The 22,175-nt window shown below is 41.1% G+C and overlaps 1 protein-coding gene and 1 long non-coding RNA gene across 2 annotated transcripts in view; one reads left to right on the forward strand and one right to left on the reverse strand.

The window, feature by feature from the left end:
- The window catches only part of MCTP2 (multiple C2 and transmembrane domain containing 2), a gene marked incomplete at its 5' end in the record, with an annotated part of 131,007 nt that extends 110,721 nt beyond the window's left edge, over positions 1-20,286 (forward strand). The window contains 4 exons of the mRNA XM_084641741.1: positions 8,849-8,958; positions 11,031-11,140; positions 15,424-15,521; positions 17,805-20,286. Of these exons, the coding sequence (XP_084497867.1) occupies positions 8,849-8,958; positions 11,031-11,140; positions 15,424-15,521; positions 17,805-17,873 (387 nt within the window). The 3' untranslated portion in view covers positions 17,874-20,286. The remainder of the gene's footprint in view (positions 1-8,848; positions 8,959-11,030; positions 11,141-15,423; positions 15,522-17,804) is intronic.
- Positions 1-22,175, reverse strand: part of LOC311527590 — a 560,808-nt gene that overhangs the window by 123,751 nt on the left and 414,882 nt on the right. The gene's annotated exons all lie outside the window — the stretch shown is intronic.

Below are 22,175 nucleotides of genomic sequence, written 5' to 3' on the forward strand. Positions count from 1 at the left end.
TTAGATGGGGTGGGATCTGAGTTATGACAGAGAATTCTTTCCTGGGTATCTGGCTGGTGAATCTTGCTCACGTGCTCAGGTTTCAGCTGATCACCATATTTGGGGTCTAGAAGGAATTTTCTTCCAGGGCAGATTGGAAGAGGCCCTAGGGGTTTTTTGCCTTCCTCTGCAGCTTGGGGCACGGGTCACTTGCTGGAGGTTTCTCTGCACCTTGAAGTCTTTAAACCATGATTTGAGGACTTTAATAGCTCAGACATAGGTGAGAGGTTTATTTCAGGAGTGGGTGGATGAGATTTGGTGGCCTGCATTGTGCAGGAGGTCAGACTAGGTGATCATAATGGTCCCTTCTGACCTCAATATCTATGAGTCTATGAGCATGAAAGCTTCTTTAGTAGCATGAATACTCCCTCCTAGATCATTGGTGTCTCTTGATTTCAGCCTGTCACTACTGCTCAGTGAAGTTATTTATAGGAACACTGGTACACCATGGATATAGACATAGCAGTAATATTTTCTAGGAACAAGATAGAAATGTAAGGGCTGGCTCCTCCAGTCTGGGTAAGCTGTGCTCGGGGCAGGACTTTAGAGGGGGAGTATAAAGGAGCTCTAAATAAACTCTGTCCCAATTTTGCAACCATATGGGGACTAATCTGGTTTCAGGTAATACTTAGGGCAGCCTTATAGCTACTGTAAGTTACACCTGGCTACCTATGGACCCAAATGGCCAGTTTGACAAAGGGGGAGTACAGGGATTGCTCTTGCCGTGCCCCTTTCCTCCTGGAAACCTCTCTTACACCAGAAAGTGGAGAGGTGGTTCTTATCATTATTTATACTATTATTATTTATTATTTATATTGTGGTAACACCTAGAGGTCCCAGTCCCATTGTGCTAGGTACTGTACAAACACAAATCCAGGCCCCAAAGCGCTTATGGTCTCAGTGGAAAAAATAAGAGACAACAGGTGTATACAACAAACAGATGGGGAAGGGGGGAGGAACTGCAAGGTCACAGCAAGACAATACTGATTAGCATGATGAGCAGTGGTTACAGCACACCAGTTTTGAAAATATGCCCCTTTCAGGCCAATGGTGCTCTCATTTGTGTCACTCTGAAATAATGCCATTAACTTGAATGGAGTTGTCATGAATTTCACATCATTGTAACTAAGAGCATAATTTGGACCTTATATGTCACTCTAGAATGTATACTTTCCTCTATTGTTCATTGACTAGTTCAGATACATTCAGATTTCCATTGGCAGGCAGGCATATTTTCAGCATGGTGTTAAAAAATAGAAATCCTGAAATGTACAACTGCCTATCATCTTTGGATTGTATGAAGTAGGTGTACAAATCTAGGCATGCATTGTGTACATTTACCCCTCCTTCTGTTAAGTAATGAGAATCCTCCAGCAGCAGACAATAGATGTAATAAAGGGCAAGAAAGTGTCTTTGCAACACAGGTTGTTGGGATCATTTCAGTCTATTCAAAGGCCATAATGGAGAAGCACAAATCAGAGTCCAGTTCAAGGTTGCTGTGCTCATTTTCAAAGCACTGCATGAAATTCATCCTAGCTACTAGAGAGACTCTCCCCCTCCATGACCACTACTGCCTACAACAGCCTTATTACACTGGAACAATGAAACTGTCAGCCACCAACAGGGAGAGCCTTCTAAGCAGAGGAAACAAAACCTCCACAGGAACTGGGCCAAGACTATGGAACTTGCTGCTAGAATGACCAAGAACCTCATGTTCAGAGTAAAATACAAAACCTACCTCTTTGCCTAAGCATTCTTCTCATTAAATGACATGAACTTACTCTTGGGACATACTCATGTACTACACTGATTAGATTATGCCAATATATCAACCTACATAGATTCACGATCAACCCATGTTGATACAAACAACTTCCTTAAATATTAGGGCAGCTGTTACAACTGAGAGTACCTTGACCTGGCAGAATATGGAGATTCATTCTCTCCCCTATACAGTCAATAACAGTTGGGGACAATTCTCTGAGGTTTATAACCCATTAAATCCTTTTGATTTCAAAGGATACACATCTGTGAATATATTGGTCTTTGGGAATCTTTCTTTGGCAAAGATGGGTTTGAAACACCATACTATGGCATAGTGCATGACAGTTACAACGAAAATCAAGCATTGGTAAAGTCTGCATTTCTTTAAATGACCACAACATATTTTTTAAACCCAAAAGAACAACAGAGCAAGAAGCCATGCATGCCTGAGTGTTTTGGATTTTTTTTTTAAAGTCAATCCTGTTTGTTCTTAATACACTGGAGAAATCGTACCTAGTATATTGGACAAATCCCATTAAAGCATTACCCATGTTATGCTTTCAAGGACAATGTCAGTTTGGGTTATCTTCTGCATAAAAGCTGATCATGATAGTTAGACCTGCCCAAGAGCTAGTCAAACTTTCACAACAGATTTTTTTTCCTGAAAATTTCTAGGTTTTCATTCATGAATTTTTTTTATTTTTATTTTTTGGGGCCTGTCTCACCCCTTTATTACTCTTTTTGTGATTTGCCACTATTATTTTTTTTCCTTTATATCCTCTTCTCTCCCCCCAAACGTCCCTTGGGTTAATATGTGCGTTTCCTATGGCATGCCAAAAATCTGTTGATGAATACCAGTTGTATGAAAGTTACATGCAACATTTCTTTTTTGTGTGAGTGTTTTATGTAACTAAACTGAAATCCGAGTGGTATAAAGCCATTTAGGAATTGTTTGTGATTTCAAGCTTGAAGTCTCAGTTATACAATACATTACCATATGAGTCAGCAGTGCACTTAGAGAACAGCATTAGAAACTGTCCTTGAATTTGTAATGTAATAGATTAACAAACACATACTATATTGGATGTTTCCATAGGAAGAAATTTAAAGGACAGATAATAAGGTGCATGGTTTTAACCGTGAGGGTGATTAAACATTGGAGCAAACTTTCAAGGGAAGTGGTGCATTCTCCGTCTCTGGATGTCTTAAGTTAAGCCTGCATGCCTTTCTGGAAGACGTGCTTAGTCAAACACAAGCCATTGAACTCAATACAGGAATGTAGTGGGGCAGCTGCCCCACTCCAGGAGGACAGGGGTTAAAAGCAGCACTGGAGAGGGCTGTGGCTGGGATAAAAGGAGTGTGAGCAGCTGAGGGAGTAGCTGACCACAGGTGTGGCCAGCTCAATCAGGGCCTGGCTGGCCCTGATAAGGGGACTGGGGGGCCAGGAGCTGAAAGAGTCTCTCTCTAGCTTTGGAGAGAGATGAACTTAGCTGCCCGAAGGAGCAAAGGTACCCGATGCAGAGCAGTGCTGGGGAAAGGCAAGAGGAGCTGGGGAGCTCAAGCCTGGCAACTCCCCAGGCTGAGGCCTTGTTTAAGGCCCAAGCAGGTCCTGGAGCCTGTAGAGGCGCTGCGTCGGTGAGCCTGCGATCCGCTACACAGAATAACTAGATGAAATTTTATGGCCTGTGTTGTACAGGAGGTCAGACTAGATGATCTAACAGTCTCTCTTCTGTACTTAAAATCTGTGCATCTATAGTTCCTAATGATTTCAACAGGGAAGTCTGGGTCTAGTAAACATATCTGACCAGTCATGGATTTCTGTTTATTGTAAGAGATTTTTCCCCCCTTCATATTTCACACAATTTCAAAATGAAGTCATTCTCATCAGTTTTAAAGCTGAAGTGAAATTTCTTTTGTTACTGTCCCTTACTTTCTGGGAAATTTATTAAATTTCAGTGAGATGAAGTTGAGAGATTTGTACATAACTCTTCAAGTGAATTTATGTGGGCCAATTATTCGCTGCCATAACCAGTGATGAGCTGCCAAAATCTTAACAACCAGTTCCCGCCTCACCCCATGAGGGGTTGTGTCCCCCACGCCCCGGGGACTCCTTCCCCATCCAACCCCCCATGGTCCTTGATGCCCCCCCCCGGGACCGCTGCCCCATCCACCCCCCTCCCCTTTCCCCTGACTGCCCCCAGAACCGGGCAGGAGGGTCTTGTGGGCCACCGTAGTGGGTGCCCACGCCGCCCAGCCCCTAAGAGCCAGAGGGACCTGCTGGGGGGCAAGGTGGGGAATCCCGGCAATGCTTACCTGGGGCAGCTCCCAGGAAGCAGCTGGCAGGTCTCTCTGGCTCCTAGGGACGGGGTAGCATAGCTGGGGGGGGAGACACTGATCACATCAAAAGTGGTGCCTTAGGCATCAACTCCGTGGGTGCTCCGAGGCTGGAGCACCAACAGGGAAAAGTTGGTGGGTGCACAGCACCCACCGGCAGCTCCCTGCCCTGCCCCACGTCTGGCCCCAGCTCACCTCACCTCTGCTCCGCCTCCGCCCCTGAATGCGCCACCCCACTCCGCTTCTCTGCCCCGCTTCTTGCAAATCAGCTGTTCGGCGGGAAGCTGGGGAGGGCTGAGAAGCAGGCGGCGGCTTCACACTCAGGCCGAGGGTGGCGGAGGCGAGCTGGGGCGGGGAGCGGTTCCCCTGCGCACTCCCTCTCCTCCCCCGGGTTACCTGCTGCAGCGCAGGCGGCCCTCCTCGCGCTTCCCCCCCCCCCGCCCCAGTTCCCCTCCTCTCCACCTCTGCCTCCCTGGGCCTGAGCGTGAAGCCGCCGCCTGCTTCTCAGCCCTCCCTGGCTTCCTGTGCGAACAGCTGATTCACGGGAAGCGGGGGTGGGGGGCGGAGAAGCAGAGCGAGGCGGCGCATTAAGGGGAGGAGGCGGAGTGGAGGTGAGCTGGGGTGAGGAGCTGCCGGCGGGTGCTCTTTACCCACCAAATTTTCCCTGTGGATGCTCCAGCCCCGGAGCACCCATGGAGTTGGTGCCTAAGGTGCCACTTTTGACCATTGTTAAATTTAGAAGCCCTTTTAGAACCGGTTGTCCCTCGCGGGACTATCGGTTCTAAAAGGGCTTCTAAATTTAACAACCGGTTCCAGCGAACCAGCTCCAGCTCACCACTGGTCATAACTCTAATAAAGAGTGAAAGGTGGAAACACCTTTCCTTACATAGGCAAAGGCTTTGTATCTTGCTTTTTAAGTTCAGGCTGATGTGTGTGTGTTGGACACAAAAGACTTAATTTCTGAATTCGCTGAACTTTTTTTTTTTCCTGACATGGTTAATCTTTTGTAAGACCCCTTTGTGTTTTTGTTCATGCAATTAGTATAGAAATGAAGGTTTTCTTAAATCAGGATACGCATGGAAGATTTAAAGTAACATACTGATTATATAATTAATTCGCAGTTGTACATTTATTTTGATGGTGTTAATGCTTTCCCAGAGGCTGAAACTAGTTTGATTCTACCTACAGTGCTGTGATCAGCTGAGAAATAGGGAAGAAAAAGGCCTTGAAGAAATGGGGATTTCACTATTCATTTGAAGAAAAAATGATTTGCTGGAAACAGGCAGGATCGTTTATTTTAAATTTAAACTTAAACAAAGACGTTATGAGCTAAGGTTTTAAACAGTGGGTGTCCAGACTTTTTTCTTTTTTACTGGGCCAATTACACATTGACTTGAGACACCTCCGGCCACAAAGTCATGGTACAATAATATCAAAAGGAGTGTAATGCTGTGGAATCTTCAGCCTTGTGTACTTTGGAAAGAGTATGGAAGTGAAATCCTCCTTTGAATTCATTCTACATCGGACTCAAATGTAGTACATTTATTGATGCTCAAACAAAGCTTTTTACATGATGATTGCCTGTATTTATTTCTATATAACAAAGAGCAGTGACTCTATCTTCATGACTTTAGAACGTTCGGTCTTGCATCATTTCTTGGGTCCAGTATACTGTGGGGTGCAAACTTCAATAGGAGCTGAGGCTGCTCAGAACCTCACAAGGGGTCAAAGAACGTTGGAAAATCAGGCCTTTATTGTGCATCGTTTATCTTCTTTTGTGTCACTTAATGAGTTATGCTTTGTGTGTCTGGAGTTAGGGTCCTGGTACTAATTGCCACTCCCCCCCTCGCTCCCCAAGTACGTAACACAGAATGAGGCATAGAAAAAAATCCTGGAATTTTCAAATGATTCTTGCAAAAAAACATTAGTGTGTAAGTACATCACAAGAGCAACCCAGATTACTCGCTAATCAGAATCTGATTTCAGTGACAGCACTCGTTAATTATTTCTGTAGACTACACACACACACACGCACTTTTCTGTCCTGTATGTTTTTTATTACAAATTGGAAATGCCACTATCTAGCAGTGACTTTGTGTGTGTGCATATGTGTATGCTAAGTAAGGAAACGCATATGATTGCTATTATATCCTTCAGAATGAATCACTGTTTTGTTTTTCTGAGGCAGCTTGGTAGCTGCAGCAGAAGTAATGTTGCGTGTGTTAAACTGTGTTATCACCGCATTTCGTAGCTCAATCGGAGATGTGTAAATAAAGTCAGCATGATGCAGATAGTGCTGCCAGATTATCTTCGTACAACTCTGGGCAGCAAGAGTAGGCTTGCCCTGGAAGATCACTTTTGGAAATTTCTTGCCTTCCCTCCAACTACAAGTTGGACAGAACTAGATAATTACTGGGTTGGCTCTCCAGTTTTTGCTCTGTGTTCCACTTGTATGTAAGGTGCATAACAGCAGCGTAGAAATAGTTTAAAATAACCATGACATCATTTAATTCTGACCCTAACAAGGTTATAACTGGACCTGTGTGAAAATGACTGGGTTTTTTTTTCTGTTTTGTCATTAAACGGTTATTTTGTTCTAGGTCATTTCACATTTAAAAAATTCTGTGAAAGTACTTTTTCATACTCAAATGTGATATTTAAAATTCCACTTCTTTTCATAGCACAGTGACGTATATGTAAAAGGAATATCCAAATATTTAAATTTGATCACATCATGAATTTTTGTTTAAAATTTACTTTGAGAGGAAAAAAAGGACTATGTGTTATTTAAAAATATATTTTGGAGGAGAGGGGGAGGAAGACGTGGCTGTTGTCTCAGAGGTTGTTGATTGGCATCCCATCACTCTAGCAGGAGCTGAGGATAGGGAGTCTGTGTCAGGTACACACAAACTCCTCTCCAAGTGACCTACTGCTGAAAGGGAAATAGTGATGAACCTTCCACCATTCCATCTGATGGCTGTAGACCCTATCAATCTGTTCTAAGCGGGGGCAAGGACATGGCAGAGGATGGTAGGGTGATGTGCAGAGGCAGAAATACAGGGATGTTCCAAGTGTGAGTATGTGTGGTGCCCTAGATTACCTTCATCTGGCCCTAGTAACTGGGGAAATAGGTGAGCATGCAAGGGGCTGGTAGCACCACTCCTACAGGCTCCTCCCAGTCTGGGCTTTAATTGGTTAAAACACATTTCCACCAGCCCCCTCAAATTGGACTATTCTTGGACAATCAAAATGCAATGTAAAAACCTCTATATCCAGGTGTTTGAATTTTGTACAGAATGAATGTTTTGCACACTTCTAGTTAGAATGTTTGTAGCCATACTAACTTGCGTGCAAAGAAATGTAATGTTAACACTGCTAATTGTACCCTGATTTCCATGGCTGATTTAAACCATGCTGATTTTAATGCATTCTTTGCTTTCATTTTATTGCTGCACATTGGTTTCCTGTAATCCTGTGGCCTAAAATAAGCAGTAAGCTTATTTCGCCACCAGAAGCAAAAATCCAAACCCTGAAGAATTTTGAGTGAAAATGGCAAAGTTCATAGTTTTGGAGAGGGTTGGAATCTTTAGGGTTTGTTGTGGAATTGTAATGTTTAGTGATTTGAGTCAGAGGAAATGCTCTATGCTTTTGGCTTTGCATGGAAATACTTGTGAAGCAAAGACAGTGGTTATATATGAGTCTGTACAGGGCACGTATAACAAGTGTTGCTGAAAATAGATTGGGCAAAAAGACTCAACTGTGTCTTGAACAGACAGGTGTATAGAAATGATATGGTGGGAAGTAGAGCATATTAGAGTGTTTGATTGGACTAGCAATACCATGATCACAAAGAAATTTGGACATTACATGATAAAAGGGGAAAGAATATCAGAGAGGAAAATCAGATCTCTAGGACAGTTCTCACCTGGTTCTAAAGTTCAGTAGAAATGATTAGGTTAACATATGACACACTCAAAGATTGACCTGTAAGTCTGATATTGTTTTGAAGCAAGACTGGGTTATTAACACTTACTGAGCGAGAATGGTGGAGGCATATTGGGTGCTGGGAGAGACCAACCCAAGAGATTGGAAATAATTTAATTTTACATTTGGTCACTTGACACATACTTGTGTATAGAGTAATGTAATGGCTGTCGATAAGGCTATGAAGCTTGTGAATCCTGTCTTGAGCAGGGAATTAGATGAACAGTTTCATGCAAGGAATGTGGGAACTCATTTGTGTGGTATATTGTGTTTGCATCAGAAAACCATCGCCCAATTTAGCAGAATTTGTATATTTAGCAGTAATTGCTTCTGAGTGAGCTTGATCCTGCAAGATTCTGAGCACCTGCAGATCCTCAGCACGTCTCCTAATCAGGTTCTCAATGCAAAGTCTAGTGCAGGTCAACATCAAGCAAGAATTGCAGGTCTGGGATGAGATGCATTTACCTGTCAGGCCTCTGTGGGGTAGATGATCACTGTTGGAAAAGGACCTGTGCTCACCTGAAGGGGTGGGGTGGAGGGGGGAGATACACAAAGTAATGTAGTATATTATAAATGTATTGTACATACATTTAAACTACTGTGTGTATTCTCTCCTGCTCCCAGCTGAACATCCACATGTGTGGATATGAAAATCTATTATATACCTATTTTGTCTATGAACACATTAGGAAATGGAAAATAAATTAAAATTTGGTTTACTTTTCAGGAATCTGAGAAAAAGGGATTAATTGAAAGAATCCACATGGTGCAGGATATTGTTATAACTGTTCAAAACATCTTAGAAGAAATAGCCTCATTTGGAGAAAGAATTAAAAAGTAAGTGAATGTTTTGTTGCCAGGCCCTAAAATGTTTAGGAAAGTGCAAAGGTGCATAGCTATAAGTAAGGAAATAAATTCCTCCCTCAGAGAGTGGCTGGGAGTTGTAGGGGAAGAGCCCGGCCAGGCCTGGCTCCATTTCTTCTCCCCAGCAGTGGTACCACAGAAGACAGCTCAAAGTAGAGAGGACAAAAGTTATCAGCAGCACTGCCTCTTCCCAGCTCTCCCCAGTGTGCTGCCCTCAGCCCCCTTTCTTATCTACCTCCATGGATGAGGGTAGGGAATGGGGGACTCTGACCTGTGGGTCCAGGGACTCTGCTGCTGGAGGGAGGTGGTCACAGAGGTGCAGTTGAGGGTATTCCTCCGGTTCATCCTCTGTCTTTGAACTAGGTGGGGATTAATGCCTGAAGCTTTCTTCCCATCATTCCTCCCAAGGCCGGACATATGGGTTATCTGTTGCTTGTCACCCCATCCTGTGCCTTGAAGTGCTTGTCTATGTATCAGTTTAGGCTTCCTGCTGCCATGAGGAATCCTAAGGAGGTCCTTTATCATTTGTCACAACAGAAGGCCTATGACTTATGCCTCACACTAGGAAGCACGGAGGTGGGGGGGTGTCTCTAAATAACCCCTTCCCCCCCCACCCTCCACCACACACACACACGTTTGTATTTTGTAATTACACCCATAGTGGAGTGTAACTGACACTCACTTTTTTTTCTCTTTAACACAAAGTAATTGTCGCAGAGCTACACTTAAATGAGGAGCTGGGTCGGGGCTAAAAATATATCAAATCCATGTGTTGTGGTTCCACTCCATCCATCCCAGCTGTGGTGGAAATGGCCAAGAGATGTATTCCACTCCATGAACAGAGTACTGTTCTGTCCAGCTGCATGGCAGGAAGGCTCAGAGTGCTTAAACACTGTTAATTCTGGTATTTATTTTGGTAACAATGATGTTAAAGAACCCATTGGTATTAATGTGGATGCCCTATGTAATTTCCAAGGAATTCCATTGTAATTCAAAAATGATGTACCATTAAAAAATTGCTACCAAAGTTATTTTTTTAGTTTTTTTTTTAAAGTGACAGTCTGGTTTGTGCCAGAGCTCTGTCACTCTGATTATGCAGTCCGAAGGATTTTTAAGAGCTTAACTGTATTGAGCTGTTTTGTGTTTTGTTTTTAAGTTAAGCTACACAGTTGTGTAATAATTGTGGTAGCCCTTTCACCCTATCTTTCCTTAATATTTTAATACCTCCCTGGAAGTTAAAAATATTTTCCCCCTCCTACAAATTTTGTATGTGAGATGAAGATCATCTTATTTTATAGCCTGATGTTGTTCTGAGTGGTCCACTTTTGACTCTCTTCACCTGCAGGTGATCCATGTAATGCAAGGACACCCTGATCTGTAAATCCACTCATGCTTTAACTAATGCCTTGTACTCCAGTTTGCCTAGTGTTTAGCTGCCACTGCCAGGAAGTAGATGGAGATCAGAGAGGCATAGTGCAAGGGCAACAGGGTAACTGTGAAGAGGCAAGAAATTGCAACTTTCAGTTATTTCACCTCTAGCTCTGACATACAGGGCTAGGTCAGTAGTAACTGGGCTACATGGTGGCCTGAGTGAAATGAACTGAGCTTCTAAGACTTATTCCTAAGGGAGAGTATCGAGACTTGTTCCTCACCTGAGAGTATCATGCCTGAAAATGTTGTCATTCTCAGAAGATACCAAAGACTAAATAAGCATGGTGACTGAATCATGTGCTTCTCCAGAACAAGTCTGAGGCATGTTGGTGACATGAAAAGGCTTGGACTGCTGCTGTCTTGTGACAGTTCCCTAAATAAAAATAGTGATAGACCTGCAATGAGATATGTAGAATCCAGAGACTATTCCCTTTGTAGCACCCAGATGCAGAAATCTACGTATCTGTCTTCCAAAGTCTCTGTGCTTTACTTTACAGTTTATTTATATGCATTGAATATTGCAGAAGGAGTCCCTGAGTTCTTAATGGGCTGTAAGTTATAGACAGCATTTAAGATCAGTAACACTGAAGAGGTTTTCTTATTATTATTTACAGCACATTCAACTGGACAGTGCCTTTCCTGTCGGTCCTGGCCTGCTTAGTTATGACAGCAGTGACAGTTATTTTGTATTTCATACCATTGAGGTACATTGTTTTAATCTGGGGTAAGTGCTTCATAATATTGCATTTGCATGGGAAGAATCCAATATTAATTTATAAGTGGGAATAATAAATCTTTAAACTTGCTGTTACGGGCATCAAATATTTGCCCGTAAGCACTATGAGGATAATAAACACACCCTAAGCCTTGGTGGAAGTGAACATTTGTACTGAAGATCAGACTTTCTGCTGGTAGACTAAGGATTTACCTATTCTGAGCTTTTTCTTGAAGTGTTCTCCTGGTTTACCATAAAGGGAGCCTTAGTGTAGACAAAATGCTGCCAGCATCTTTACTATTGGGTTGTCTAGACTCCAACTGAGCAGAATAAGATGACAGTGGTTGTTAAAAGCCTAATGCCCAAGCTCCCATTGGTGGATCGACACAGCTGGTTGGAAAATTAAGGGAAAACGAGAGGCACATCCTGGAGGGATCACAAGAGTCCCCTCTGGCTTTGGAATCTATGAACTAACTAGACATGTCTGAAAGGTTTAAACACTAAGGGCCAATCCTGCAAGACGCTGAACTCTGTGGGGGTTGAGGGTGCTCAGCAAATAGCTAGAGGCATTTAACACCTTTCTGGAGTGGGAGATGGATGGGGAGGAATTGGTCAGGATAGTGTGAAGGTACATGGTTAAATTTTACTAGGTGAAAATAGGTTTCAAAATTGTCTGACAGTGCCAAGACTGTGGTATAGTCTCTCATGATAAGTGACAGAAGCCCTGTTGCTGGAGACATTTCAGTCTTGGCTGGACAAAGCACTAACACATGTATTGTACTGTAGACAGCAGCCCTGCAATAGCAGAGTTGAGAGGGTGGACTGTATAACCCAGGAGGTATTTTTCTGGATCTGGTTTCAAAAATGATTTGGGTGAAATACTATTCATTTCTATTACTTGATTGACTTGGTTCTTTCTAGTCAATTAAAGTAACGAAACATGTCCCTGTAAGTTGCATTCCAAAGGAGGGTGAGAGAGAAATATATGTCAAGGAAGGGGGGGCAAATGTGCAGGCAAATAGTTGACATTCCTATGGACACAAAGTTGTTATCCAGTTGTATGAAAATAATTTTGGTAAGTGAACAGGTGGCTCAGTAGCTGGTTAGTCCGTAGGAGGTGATAATAAGAACGCATAACAGTAGATTCACATTTAGGAATGGGTGACTGGATTGGAGGAAAATAGGAACCAGCCCACACTTCTGTACACATTTTGAACCACACCTGAAATTGTTGGTAGGCTCACAAAATTTGAGACCCAAAGTCAGCAAGTTGGGCAGTCTCTGCTTCTCTTCAGTTATTATGAGTTCCAAGGTCAGGGGAAAAGTTGTGTGTGAGAGAGAGAGAGATGTATTAGGGGCTGCTTCGAGTCTGGGGAATGGAGCACCCAGGCCAGTACCTCACAGTGTATGTGTAAGACCTAGGAAATCACTTGCCCTTGTGAAATCACCCAGGCCAGCATATCATCAGCTGTCGGGAGTGGGATGTGAGTTGGAAAGAGGGAGCTTAGTTTTGAGGGAGGAATGGGAATGGGGGGGTCAATAAAGAGGTAAAGGAGAAGGATCTGTCTAGGCTGGGAGAAAGAAGTATCTAAACCTTTCAAAGCCATTAAGTATCCAAATATCAGCTGGATCTTCTCAACAAATCTTGTAGCTCTTTGCGTCCTTTCAGAGAAGTTGGACAAAATCCAGTAAAGTCAGGGACATTTCTGAAGGTTTTTGTGTAATCACAATGCAGTGTTTAAAATAATAATAAATTGTGATCGTGTTTTGCTGCTCCCATGGAAGATGCCCGCCTTTACTGGTATATTTGATCTGATGTTCAGGGTTTTGTGTAGTTTCCTGCTCTCACTGCCCATTATAGCAAATCCAGATGTACACGCTTTACAGACCTGATTTTCAGTGGGGCTGTGACTTCTGTGTGCATTTTGCAACCAGGGAATAGAATTTTTGTATGCAGATTTATGCCTGTACTAATAGAGCTCATAATCTGAAAATCAGGCCCTTAATGTATGTCTGTAATAAGAGAAAGTTGGATTTTTTTTCTCAGAATGTTTTTGTCGCCCTTCGTCAATTTCCTTGGTTATTTACAATGCTAAATCTGGTTAGGGGTGAAAGAACAAAAACCAGAGGGCAGGGTAGCCTCATCAAACAGCTTTGCAATGTCACAACATCATGTAACTGTATGCTTCTGGACAGTGGTCAGCCCTGATTAGTTTTACAGTGATGAATCATCCGCTAATGTCAGTCTAACATTAGGGGCTGGATATGAGGAGGACGAGTGGATGATACTTTCAAAAGCTGGAGCTGGGAGAAAAACAGTAAAATAAATTATTGAACTCAACGAAAGAGCGAATGAAAAGAAAAGAGAGGAGATTCCCGTGAACTAAAAGTTCAGTAACAATATGTTTCTGCCTCAATGTGGAAGACATCCAGAGTACACCAAAGCTATACATCCAGTCAACATCATCTAGACTGACAGGGCCTTCAAATATGATACATGTTAACCAACTACCCTGTGGCAAGGCCTCAAAGGACCTTATGATATTTTCTGTTTTTAAAAATCAGGTACACAGAAAATTGTGTTGGCATTTTGCTACAAGAATATAGCTTAAAAGCTGCATTCATATGTGAAGCAGGTACATTTGAGAGAGAGAGCAGTGAGGGAGGGAGTGGAAATCATTGCATTTGAAACACACGTGCATAGAAACTACTGTGAAATTTTAGCTTGGGTTGTGATTAGATTAGGTGCTTGTGACCTCTTTCTTTGCTTATAGGATACCAAAATCTTAATTTTCAATATGCATTATTATTTGCTCTCCTTTTCCTAATAAGACTTAACTCTCCTACGGCACATTTCAGCCTTCCATCTAAAAAGCTTACTACACAGGAGGATAAGCCACATGACAAATTCTTGTTTCCAAATGGGGAAACTGAGTCAAAGAGAAGTTGAGTGGCTTGTCTAAATTGACACTGTCAGAGCTGGGAATAGAGCCCAGGTCTCCTGACTCCCAATGCTGGACCTTGTTCATGTCGTTGCTCAGAGAACAGGCTGGATCAAAGTTGTATGGTGCTCTCCCTCTGATTTAGGATTCACACCTTCCACTTCTACCCACATCAGTAGAGCTGGTCAGAAAATGCCATTTCTGCAAGACTTAAACTGTTCATGGAAAAGGATCTTTTTTGGTAATTTTTAAACTCCAAATTTTTATAATCGTTTTTTTAACGTTTTTTAAACAAAGTTCTGATTTTCTGATTAGAAACAACTTTTTGTTTTGAAATTTAAGGTAATTCAAGGAAAAATAAATATGTAATTAAAAATGGTCAAAATTGAAACAAAACATTTTGGAATTCTCAAAATGAAACTCTTTGATCCACCTAAATTAAACTTATTTTAAATATTTGGCTCACAGACACTTTTGAGAGTTTTAACTTTTTGGCCTGTTTCAGGCCAGGAAAATTTTTTGATATCTAAAATTTTTTATGGGATAAGAAAATTGTGATCTGCCCAGCACGCCTGGTGAGCCCTGATTCCACTGCTGGGACCATCTCCAGCTAAGCACAGTTTGGCTATCTCTGCAGAGCAAACTAGGAATGACATTGCAACGCTTAGTAAATCAAGTTATCAACCTTAGTCAGATCAAAAAATAAAATCCTAATAAGTTTTCACAGTTTCCCACAGCATCAAAGTACAATCAATGTGTCAAATCTGGCTCTGCAGTGAAAGGATAAAAAGCTATGAAACATGCTGGGGGCGGGGTAGATATCCTCAGTCGCTTTCTTTTTCAAACTAAACAAGAAAAAAAAAACCTCCTCTGTCCCATTTCTCTCTTCACCCTCCAGCCTCCTATATTTTCCCTCAAGCTTCAGGAGAGGACCACATTTGGTCTAATGATGCTATATTTCAAAGCAGAATGGGCTGTTAGTTCATGTATTCCCCACCACTACCACCTTCCCCCCTCCCCCCCCCCCCCCAAAAAAAGAAAAAAGAAAAAGATGATGGGTTCCACAGTTTCTGCTTTTTCAGCCACTGCCTCTCTGCTGGTATGGTAATGGGATTTTCACCACCCAAGTAAAGCAGAGTCTTTATATAATAATTCCCTTTCCTTCCTTCCTTCCAAAAGGCATTTGTGAATGATTCCACATGACAGCAACACGTGCATGACTTGAAGTCAAGTCATTGTTTTCACACTCATTTTTACTTGTGAATTTCTGTTTTTCACCCCACTTGCCTGAGCAATTAAAAATAACTAGATAAATAAACTGGGTTTGTATTGTTTTGTTTTGTTTTTCAGGCATAAATAAATTTACTAAGAAGTTTAGAAATCCCTATGCCATCGACAATAATGAGTTACTAGATTTCCTCTCCAGGGTACCATCTGATGTTCAAAAGGTAATGAATGGCCACCACCAATGGGGGCATCAAGCAGGACTCAGAGTTCCCAGCACTATGCTTGGGGAATACAATGCCGAAGCATTTTGAATAACAGAGATAAGGTGTCAGGAAAATCCATAAAGGGGGCAAGGAAAGTGAGGGAGAGGGGAGCTGAAAACCTTTGTCGGACGCATAAGATGATTGAAGAAAAATTTATCCTGAAGAGAGCAACTTAAAAATGATCTTGAACTTGCACAGCATGGTGATGAACTATTGGTTTGTTCACCTTTTTGCTCTGATACTTGTATGGACGGCGGGGGAGGAGGGAGGATACAATCTCTCTGAGTGACAGAGATAACTATCCAAAGGGTTTTACTGCATTCCCTGTCCCCTCATGCAGGAGTGGGAGGATTATTCCATGACTTTGTGCTTGCTGTGATCTGCTTTGGGCCAGTTGCCATCCTAATTTCTTCTTCCCCCACCCACCTTGAATGCAGGGTTTCTTTGGACAATGCTATGCTCACCTTTTATGGCGCAGAGACTTGAGATTTGTATAAAATAACCGTGATCAAGAAGATTGATCTTTTACCAGCATGGAATTATAACTTTCAGTCGAGCCAGGATCCCCCTTCCCCCACTTCAGTCATGTCTTTTTTTTTTTTTTTTTTTTTAAAAGCACTGTATTCAATAATCTTGTCCAGCTGGCTGCAAATTATCTGAACAGTGGGTCTTTTAGAATGTTGAGATCCATTTATTTCTCCCGGTGGAAGGAAAATAGTCTTACTGGGTGGCAAATCACACAAAATAAAACAAAAGAAACAATCCTTTATAATCAGCCAGAATCTTATAACCAAGGGCCCTGATTCTGCTCCCCCCCACTACCCCCAATCACACTGAAATAACTTTTTACTCAAGCAGTAGTACTTGCAGAGTGCGGTGCTGCTCACTGCAAATAAGGGGATCACAATCTAGCCCATAGTGATTTTACTCTGTTGGAGATTGGAAAATGATTGTCTCCATGCGGTGTCAATGCAGCTGGTAGAAACACAGTTGGAAAAGGTTTCCCACAACATTTGTTTCAAGAGATCACCAGATTGGTTTATGGTAGTGCAATAGCTAGAGAAAAATATCTCTATAGATTGGGGCGGGAGGGGGGGAGCTAAACAGAAATAATCACAGAGACATTAAGCTTAAGTGTATTTGTATTTTTGTTGTTGCTGTTCCAGAATGCACTGGATTTGCAGAGATGGTTTGCACTTGTCCTTTAATGTTTATATGTAAAGATAAGCTGCTTTTCTATTTGTGTTTTATTTAAGATTTACATTTATAACATTTTCCTGACTGGTTTCCGTCATCCTCGGGGAGCTTCACTGAGCTCTCTAAGGAAGGTGATGCTATTTTCTATGAGGAAGCATTGGTAAAACACATATGAAGGGATATACCATCCTAGGGGAGTTTTGCCATAAATGCTAAAAAAAAATAGTGAATACATTTGGCATCTGATACAAGAATCTAATTAAAACCATTCCCAGGCAATAGCAAAACCATCTCTGCCTGTTCCACTTAAAATGTTGCTAAAGCACCTTTGTTTCGTTTTGCTAGTACTATGAGTTAAAAAATACCCGCAGTATCGTAGCCTGTTACTGTATGCCAGCAGCACATGGCCTGGACAAAAGGCACAGAAGCATGGAAAAGTGGCGTACTCTTTGTAAGATTCTCATGATTTCAATGGGGCCGCTTTTCAGTTATGCAGCAGACAGTTTGCGATTGGGAATTACACCACATTTGGATTTATCACAGATGTTTTAACCGTTATATCGCAATTGAAATTGCTGTGGGGAAGTAGGGGAAAATCTTTGTTTCGTTTCTGTTCGGGAAAATATTTTTCCTCTTTACAATGATAAAGCATGTCTCTGTACAGTTTTGAGACTACTCTGACCTTACTGAATATTGGGATCCACTTGCTTTATCATTCCCAAGAGAGTCTTATTAAACTTATAGGTTAATGCAAGCAAAAAAAAAAAAAAAAAAAAGCAGTCTATCTGGCATTGCTGAGATCAGGTAGTGCCCCGTGCATCTCATTAGAAAAATCTGCTTTTAATATTTTGGTTTCAAGAAATGATGCATGACTTCTCAAATCCTTCCTGCAATTAATCCCCCATGTTCCTGTGTTTAGAAAATGATTCATTACTTTTGAACCTTCCTTAGTTTCCCTTGGTTTGTCCTTGGGGAGCCATTAACACACACTGTAGTGAGCTAGAGTTACCTAACTGCAAACGTCATGTCTATTTGTTTTTACAGGTGCAGCGTGCTGAATTGAAACCATACAGCAGCTCCAGTCCCCTCAGGAAGAAACGGAGTACTCTCTAGGATGCAGACAGATTTTGGAATGCAACATCCTCCTCCATATACACATACATACATACATACGGTTTTTTCTCCCCACACCCTTTTTTTGGTTCAGATCAACACTTTAATACCTGCCATGGGCCCAGGATGGTTCCATACATTTTCTGATGTGCACCTATCCTGGGCTGCCTTTCTTTTTGGCGTAGAGGCCTCATCCAACCAGAGCAGGGACGAATTAGTGGGTGGAGAAGAGCACAAGTGCGTGTTCCATTTTTTTACTTGGATTATTAGGGTAAGACCGAATGTTGCAGCTCTCCTTGTTTGTATGTAGCAAGATATAATTCTGCCTAGTGTAGTAGATCAGCTAAGCTGATGTGAGGAGATGCTCTGAACTAATTTTTAACATATCCAACAGATTTGCATTAAGATACGAGGCCTATTCTTTTCTCAGTTAAATCACAGTGCATAGAAGGGTTTAAACTCTGAATTAACAAGTCTTTGATACCCTGCTTCTGTTCAAGCAGTGTATATTTTGAAAAGTTGTTATCATAATTGCCAGAAACAGCTAGAAGCTCCCACAGTATCTCAATTTCATCCAGCACTTGTGTTTTTAAAAACTGCTATTAACTCCTTGATGCCAGAATTGCCTGACATGAGGTCCATTGCTGGCAATGGACACACCAGGATCCGCCATTGTGAAAGGGTTAAGAGAATTTGCGAACCTGAAAAGACTGTATTTCTGACTTGCTATTTATAATTCCATCTCACCAGATTTTTCAGCATAACTGTTGCTTTTGTCTAAATCTGGAGATGTCAACACTACAACTCTCGAAGAAAAATACTTTGTAGCCTTAAAGATGCAACATCTTGGGCAGGAGGAGAGCACTACGCCCAAAGCGGTGTTGTAAATATGTTGCTTTGCTGTAATAGTTCTCAAACTTGGGTCCATTGACCATCAATGTTCTATGGAGTCTTTCCTGGTGCCTTTCAGAATGAAATGGTAAGAGGTCCAAGCAATGAAGAACTGGTGTTTTGATAGTAGAGGTGAGTCCATGAGAAAATTTTAATTCTCCCAATTATCTAAGTCCTTATATAACATTTCTTGTCCACAGAACTCAATGCATTACGAAGTTGGGTAACCATTGTTTCCCATTTCACAGATGGGGAAAACTGAGGCACAGGGAGGCAAAAGTTTATGCTGCTAAATCACTTGAGGCGATGTTGACTTGACTAGAACCTAAGTCTTGTGACACCCCTCAGCCCCCCATCCACTGACCTGCCCTGAAGTGGTTCACAGAACAAAGAAACCAGAGAACCACAGGATACAGATTACTTGAAAATGCATTATTTAGAAATAAATCTGATTAATCAATGGCTATAAATATAGGCCTACCTTTATTGGCAGACCTGTCTTGAGCAGAGTTATATCATGGTAGCCAGCACTGCCCCCTGCAAAAGAAATGGGATTGTGATAGTGAATGGATTATTACTCAGATTCAGTAATTTTCTAATAGTTTATTTTTCAAAGTTGTTTTAACAATGTTTACAATGCCTTCATTGAAGGAGAGGAAATTTTTTCATACAAGATTTAATTTTATAAACAAGGTATTTCACTGGGATCTCATGTTGTAGGTATATGTGAAAGACTAGCAAATGAATTAGCCCTCATTTAAAAAGGAAATGTGTGCTGTGTATAGTATACATACCTATGTATATGCATACATATATAATGTATGTACGTATATGCATATATATGTTTTTGTTATGTGTATCCTTATGTACATGTGCACACACATTTGGATTGCAGTTAAAAAATCTTCAAAGAAAATGTTTATGAAAACCGCCAAAGATTCTAAAGCTTATCTTGTGTCTGTTCTTTTTCATTTTGTATCTTTCCCGGTATGTCTTTCTGGCTGAGTCAGATCTCTGCATGATTTGATTTACTTCAAGTTAATGAAGCCGGTTGGAAAGAGCCTTGTAGAAATTATAAAAGCTCCAGTAAATCTCCTATTTGTACAAACAGTAGATATGCACCGACCCCTTTTGTTAAACCAGTTACTCAATCTTCTGTGTAAACAATGCCTCATTGTCTCACTCTAAACTATCATCTAGTTTATCATACTGTCGTCTGTAATTTTGTAAGGACCAAAGTCAGCCATTTTTAAACACATGTGAGATCTGTTCATTTATTTGAATGAAAACATTCAAAAGGAGCAAAAATACCTTATTTGAATGGAAGGTGGGACCAATATTTTAATAGTATTTTTTTCTATAGAATTTTCCACATGAACTGATTGCTGTTCAGGAGACAGGGTAATGTCTATTTTTTTTAAATGTAGGTATGCTAAATTTCAGACTAGTTTGTATTAGATTATTATGCTGGAGACACACAAACATAAGAGTTTTGCTATGTTCCAGTACCTATATATGTTGCAAAGAGCTGTTTGTTATGATAAATATTTTGAAATACAATAAACATTTGATCTTAAGTTGTTTTGCTTTTAATTAATCTAATCAGAATATATATTTCCTATTCATTGTAGAACATTTACTGTGGTACAGTACTTAACATCTGACCATACAAAGTAAGCACATTATATTGAAAGTACATGTCTTGACAGAAAGGAAGTGCAGTATAACAATAACAGCAGAGAATTGGGATTTGGAATGGAAGCCATGCTGCTATGGGGAACAAAGAGTGGTGTAGGGACTGGCGTGGAGGAAGTGGCCATCTGTACAAATCCAAACACAAGTATCCTGTTATCTACAGGATTTCTCTATGGGTCTCAGCCCATCCACAGGTTTGGAGGGGTTCCCAACTCCCTCCTTGACTTAAGGAGTTCTCCAGTCCTCACATACAGGACCTGACCTTGGGTGATTGATTGCTCCACATTCAAATGACCAATCTCTGTCTTCACAGTACTCTTCACTTGGTCCAGAATGGTGGGGTGTGTTTTTGTTTTACAACCACACTCACGTCACAATTGGTGCAGGTGTTATTTTAAGTAAGGTATTTATATAATGGAAATGTCAATGCACATATAATAGCGTTTACATCCCAAACTCTCAAACTATCATAATGCATTCCGAAACACAAACCTGACCATGGGTCCCTGTACGGACTAGAGATAAGTTAGCTGTGCACACATGTACATATACACTGCATGGACAGTTGTGCAAATATCGGATCTGAGATGTACCCACCAATTGAGTATTTCTCCATACATTTGGCCAAACAAGCTGCTTCTGAAAAGTTGTTTTTTGTGAATGCACATAACTAAAATTTTTTCCTTGAACAGTCATATCAGTTAAGTTCTGTCACTAAAATGCATATCCTGGAAAGCAGGCAACAAAAGGTTGTTAAGCCTGAATAAAGCATATCCATTTAAAATGTCAAACAAATATTGACCGATTTCCTTTTTTTGGAGGGTGGCGGGGGTTGAGGGACAGGTATTTGCCATGCTTTTATTTTAACCTTAAGTGATGTCAGTTCCTACCACTATGCCACTACTTATTTATTTCAATAAAATGTGGGTACAGTGGAAGTAGAGGGAAATGTAAGGAGTGGCTGGGGTTTTGGTTTGCTTTTGGGGGGGAGGGCTTTTCTGTTTTTTTTTTAAAACTCGGTACATACAAAGTTATCTGTTAGAAACTGTATTTTTTAATCCATCATATTTTGCATCTTTAAAGGGACACTATCCAATTCATTATTTTTTCAACTGATTGATTTAAAAATTGCATTTTTCGGATAGAAAATCCTTTAAATAGTATGTCCTGTTTTTTGCGGGGCGGGGAGTTCAGTCCTTTAAAAGAGGATGATGATGTTTATAAGAGTCTTTTTAGCCACAAAAGAGATGGCTCTGATCCTACAGCTGGTTTCATTTGATTGGTGTCTGGGGGATTGGTGCTCTCACAAACCAAAGAAATAGAAAGTAAAATTATGGGAACTTTTCAGTTTTATTAATCAATAGCAACGATAAGTTTAAATTTTATTGCTAATTTTAAGTTAATGGTGTCCCCTTAAATGGCGGCTGTTTTGTAATTCAGGTAATGCAGACTTTTAGTAACTTCCATTTTCTTGCTGCGTATGAAATATTTTATCTTTAGCCTTTGACACATTTTAAAAACACTTGTGCAGTGTGTATTCAACCTCCTGTTAAAATAGCTCAGAGAGCTCAAATGAATCTCTGAGGAAAAGTAACTAATTGTCTTAATTGTCCTGTGATTCTTCATGCCCTTCCCTTAATACCATTTTTTATTTTCTTTGAAAGAGTTTTTTATGCTTGCTTGATGGTGCTGGACTTGAATAGTACTTGACAAGAC

The sequence above is a fragment of the Lepidochelys olivacea genome, assembly GCF_965140295.1.
Source record: "Lepidochelys olivacea isolate rLepOli2 genome assembly, chromosome: 10".
In the NCBI taxonomy this organism is placed as follows: domain Eukaryota; kingdom Metazoa; phylum Chordata; order Testudines; family Cheloniidae; genus Lepidochelys; species Lepidochelys olivacea.